Consider the following 5609-nt stretch of genomic DNA (forward strand, 5'->3'; position numbering starts at 1 on the left):
GAGAAATGCAGTCTCCCTGAGGGGAACCTGATGTGGGACTCAATCCCAGGACCCCAGGATCATGCCCTAAGCCAAAGGCAGTTGCTCAACCACTGAGCCACCCAGGTGTCTCAGGCCAAGTCTATTTAATTCAGGAGTTATAAAAACTAATTTATAACATACTTACCAAATACCCAATCGTACCAAAGGGCTGCTATAAATCCCAGACTGAAGGTGGGAGATTTGCTGAATGCAACCTTCAAGGGGCCACTAAAGCCCTATCTGCCAACAACATGAAAGAAATATAAAGTTACATGAAACAGTTTCAGAAAACTGAGCTTATGGAAGCTCCATGTGAAATTTCACTTCTACCTTTCACTCTTGTGAGAGACACCTCTTAAATATGCAAGTTTGCTTTTCCTCAAGGAAAGATTTATTGCATAATACTAGTGATTTTGTTTTACAGCAAAATTAAATTATACAGATCCACTTTTCACAAACATAAACTGGAAATCAAAGCATCCATCAAATGTAGATGCTGAACAAAAGTCCTGGTTTTCAGCATTCAGCAGTTTTTCCCTTTTTTTTAAGATTTTTTTTTTTTTTTTTTTTTAAGATTCTTTATTTATTTATGAGAGTGCACAGAGAGGAGAGAGAGAGAGGCAGAAACGCAGGCAGAGGGAGAAGCAGGCTCCATGCACCGGGAGCCCGATGTGGGACTCGATCCCGGGTCTCCAGGATCGCGCCCTGGGCCAAGGGCAGGCGCCAAACCGCTGCGCCACCCAGGGATCCCTTAAGATTTTATTTATTTATTCATGAGAGATATTTATTCATGAGAGACACGAGAGAGAGAGAGAGAGAGAGAGAGAGAGAGAGAGAGGGAGAGGGAGAGGCAGAGACACAGGCAGAGGGAGAGCAGGCTCCATGCAGGGAGCCCGATGTTGGACTTGATCCTGGGTGTCCAGGATCACGCCCTGGGCTGAAGGCAGGCGCTAAACTGCTGAGCCACCCAGGCATCCTCAGCATTCAGCAGTTAATCATGATTCTGGTCCGGAGCCACCTGTCCATGATTTTAAGAAGTTGAGGATCCTGTCAGTGACTGGAACAAAATCTTCTTTATACGTCACAATTGTTTCCATGTAAAACCCTTTTGGGGGCTCAAGCATTTCATTTCTTGACACATCCTTTTGCTCTACTTCATCACCTTTAGAAAAAAATGGAAGACATGAATTATTAACTTTTTAAACTTAAGACAGCAGTCCTTAAAATTATTAGTCAAGTCTAAGAAATAAAATAAACTGAGATAAGAATTACCCCCCCACCCCCCGTCAAGTTCCTGACACCATTTTCTCTCCATAAAAAAGAAAAATAAAGAACTATGGTGCGACCGCTACTACAGACACTGCAATGTTTCAAAGCTCACTACTGGACACACGGACTTTCAGGCCACTGATAATCTTCATCACTCAATGTAATCTTCAGCATGGTTTTTACAGAACAGCTTTCCCAAGATGTACGTATCCTACAACCAACTCGTCTGAAATGTACCCCTGAATGGCTTTTGGTATATTCGGATCCGTGCAACCGCAGTTCCAGTATATTTTCTTCTTTTCTTTTCTTTTCTTTTCTTTTCTTTTCTTTTCTTTTCTTTCTTTTCTTTTCTTTCTTTCTTTCTTTTCTTTCTTTCTTTTCTTTCTTTCTTTCTTTCTTTGTTTCTTTTTTTTCTTTCTTTTCTTTCTTCTTTTCTTCTTCTTCTTTTTCTTTTTTTTCTTTTTTAAAGATTTTATCTATTTATTCATGAGAGACACAGAGAGAGAGGCAGAGACACAGGCAGAGGGAGAAGCAGGCTCCCTGCAGGGAGCCCGATGCGGACTGGATCCCGCTGGATCCCAGGACCCCAGGATCACGACCTGAGACAAAGGCAGACGCCTGACCACTGAGCCACCAGGCGCCCCAGTTCTAGGAAACCTTCATCCACACACAAAGTCCATACCCTCCGGCAAGTGCGGCCCCGGCCGGAACGCGCTCCCGGTCCGCGGATGTCCTCTCCGCCGCGTACAGGGCAGGACGCAAGGCTCCCGGACGCGCGGAGCCGCTCCAACCGCCTGCTCGCCAACCGCGACGCGGACGGACGTGGCCGCGGCAGCACCTCCTTACATAAATCTCCGTCCAGGGTCTGACCTTCCCTCTGGAATCTTACACAGATTCTCCAAATGCACGGACAGGCAGGAGGACTTAAAGGGAGTTCCAGGCAGACTCAATTACAGCGAACTGCTCCCAGCAGCAGTTCCCACTAGTTTTGCAGAATAAACCCGAGGCTTGCACCGCAGCGAGGCCGCCTCTGTGACCGCCCCTCGGGACAACCCCGCGGAAGGCCGCCGGAGGGTCGTACCTGGGGGCTTGCTCTTCTTCCGGCCTAAATAAATCAAGGAGCCCAACGTGGTCCAGGCTCCCACCGCGTAGAGCCCGGACATCCGCCGGTACCAAGAGGAGGCCTGGTCCGCGCGCATCACCCGGCTCGCGGAAGGACGCCAGCCCAGCGGAAGGAGGTCCAGGGCGGGGGCGGGACTTCCGGCCGGCCCCCGGCCGCCGCCCCCAATGGAGAGCCGACTCCGGGAAGCCGCTTCCTGCTCCGGCCCGGGTGCATCCTGGGGCGTGTAGTCCCGAAAGTCGCGCCCGGGACGGGACCTCTTAAAAGGTGTGGGATTCGGAGGGTTTCCGTGCTGAGCCGGGTACCCACAGACTCGCATACCACGTGACGCAGGGACCAGATGACAGTGTCTCTGAGCAAACTTCTCGCGTAGAAAATTGTAACACCTGCCTTACGCAGGATCCAGATGGTATTCGTAACGATTAAGTCCACCCCTCCTGCAGCTCTCAGGCGAGAATGACTGGCTCCCCGCGCACTGGCTCCCCCCGCAGCTCTTCCCCATTTTCCTTCTGGAACCCATTCCGGGTGAGCCGTGGGTCCCCCCTGGTCGGAGGTAATTTCTCCACCAGGGTCTGGGTCCAGTTCTTTACCGCCTCCTCGGGGGAGGGGAACATCATTACACCCAACTCTACCAACACCTCGAAAACGGAACATCTTCAACTCTGCGCACCTTCAACTTTTTTCTTAACCACACGTTTCTGAAGTCAAAGCATAATCTACCCCTACCCCAACAGACCGAACAGCTTTAGGGCAAAAGCGACGTGCTTGGCACAGCGTGGAGATTCGGTCAATTGCCATATCCAGTAGCTACGGTTCAGCCATAATCAATTTGATTTCTAAAGCATTTGACACCATTGACCCCACCTGCTCCTTTCATGGCTTCAAAAACATAATTTTCTTCGGTATCTCCGTATCCTTCGGGGCTCTTTCCACTTCTCCCACCCTTCAGAAATTGTGCCATACACAAGAAATTAACTCTAGATGGTTCATAGGCTTAAATGTAAAAGCTAAAACTACAAACCTAGAAGAAAACAGGAGAAAATTTGCCACCTTGGGATGGGTACGATTTTTTTAGAATACAGACAGCATGAACCATAAAACAAATACTGGTAAGTTGGACTTTTTCAAAATTAAAACTTTTGCTTTTCAAAAGTCACAGTTAAGAGGAAAAAAGACACAAAATTAAATATTTAAATACCTATATTTGACCAAGACCTCGTATCCAGAATATAAAAGGACAACTTACAAGTCAATCATAAAAAGACAATCTTACTGGGACGCCTGGGTGGCTCAGCGGTTGAGCGTTTGCCTTCCAGCTCAGGGCGTGATCCCGGAGTCCCCGGATCGAGTACCGCATCTGGCTCCCTCATGGAGCCTACTTCTCTCTCTGCCTTTCTCTCTGTGTGTCTCTAATGAATAAATAAAATATTTAGGGACGCCTGGGTGGCTCAGGGTTGAACGTCTGCCTTTGACTCAGGGCATGATCCTGGACTGCCGGGATGGGTCCGCATCCGGCTCCCTGAGGGGAGCCTGCTTCCCCCTCTGCCTGTATCTCAGCCTCTCTCTGTCTCATGAATAAATAAAACCTTTAAAAAATAAATAAAATCTTAAAAAAAAAGACTACCTTACTAAAAATCAGGCAACAAATATGAACAAACTCTTACCAAAGAAGTTATACAAATGGCCAATAAGCACAGGAACATCATTACGTATCACAGAAATGCAAATAAAACCACAAGACACCATTTACACACCTATTAGAATGACTAAAATTTACATCAAGAATACCAAGAGTTTTAAGGATTTGAACAAATCAGACCTCCTACTGGTGGGAGCATAGAGTGCCACGATGTCTTTCCAATACTGCCAGTTTCTTAAAAATTTGAACATACACCTACCATACTACTTAGATATTCCATTCCTAGTTATTTATCCAAACGAAATGAAAATGTATCCACAGACATGTAGATGGATGTTCACAGAGCTTTAATCATGAGAGCCAAAAAAGGAAACAACCCAAATCACCATCATCTAGTGACTGGAAAAACAGAATGTGGTATACCACTCAGCAATAAAGAGGAATTACTGATACATGCAGCTACATGGTGAATCTCAAATGGATTATGCTACGTGAAAAAAAGCCAGATACAGGGCAGCCCGGGTGGCTCAGAGGTTTAGCGCCACCTTCAGCTCAGGGTGTGATCCTGGAGCCCCGGAATTGAGTCCGTGCATGGGGACTTCGGGCTCCCTGCATGGAGCTTGTTTCTCCCTCTGCCTATGTCTCTGCCTCTGTGTGTGTGTGTCTCTCATGAATAAATAAGTAAAATCTTAAAAAAAAAAAAATGCCAGATACAAATGAAACTATACAAAAGTCTAGGAACAAACTTACCTATAGTGAGACAAAGCTGACCAGTAGTTGCCTACTAAGGAAACCTTTGGGGGGTGATGTAAATGTTCTGTATGGTGGTAGTTTCATGGGTGTCAAAGTTTCATGGGTTTCACATCTGTCAAAACTCATTAAACTGTATAAACAGAGGCAATTCTTTGCATGTAAATTATCTCAATAAAGTTGTTAAAAACAAAACAAAAACATTGGTATTGTTGTGATATTGCTTCTCTTCTCATCTTGAGCAACTTTATTCACTTTGTGAATGACTAAAATCTGCTCCAGACTCCCCTGAAAGCAAATTCATATTAATTACTGCCAACCTGCTGAGTATTCTCTTCTCTCACAACCTCCCTAAGCTCAAAATGTCCAGGACTGAATTTATCAATGCTAGGAAAGAAAAAGCAAAGAACTCTTCCCTTTTCTGTAATTCAGAGAATGATTGACCTATCACCCAAAACAGAAACTTGAACTCAGATTCCTGCCTAACATCCCACCTTTGTCTAAACACCGGCCTCTTTACAGGCCTCATCTGGATTCCAGCTTCCTCCCATCCACCCTGCCACTCTCCTAGTGTTTTTAAAATCCGGAACTGGTTGTTTCCCTGCCTAAGAGCTCAGAGGCTTTCCTTGCCTTCAAGATGGATTTCAGAATCCTCATTAGGCACACGGGGCTCCATGCTTCCTCCCCCAAGATGGCTGCTTTCCATACACTACTCCCCACCTCCATGTTCTCTCTGGAAACAGCTACTAGCACCCAGAGATGGGACCTGCATGGCAATGTCTTCTATATTAAGTCACCTCAGCACCTAAA

At 46.2% G+C, this 5609-nt stretch overlaps 1 protein-coding gene across 1 annotated transcript; it reads right to left on the reverse strand.

Moving 5' to 3' along the window:
- Positions 1-389: 389 nt before the first annotated feature.
- On the reverse strand, positions 390-2551 carry SMIM26 (small integral membrane protein 26). The gene is made up of 2 exons (XM_072799883.1): positions 2372-2551; positions 390-1174 (listed from the first exon to the last, which is right to left on the reverse strand). The coding sequence occupies exons 1-2, from the start codon at positions 2487-2489 to the stop codon at positions 1017-1019; spliced, it is 276 nt and encodes a 91-aa protein (XP_072655984.1). The 5' UTR covers positions 2490-2551; the 3' UTR covers positions 390-1016.
- Between the last annotated feature and the right edge of the window lie 3058 nt (positions 2552-5609).

This window comes from Canis lupus, chromosome 26 (assembly GCF_048164855.1).
Source record: "Canis lupus baileyi chromosome 26, mCanLup2.hap1, whole genome shotgun sequence".
Taxonomy (NCBI): domain Eukaryota; kingdom Metazoa; phylum Chordata; class Mammalia; order Carnivora; family Canidae; genus Canis; species Canis lupus.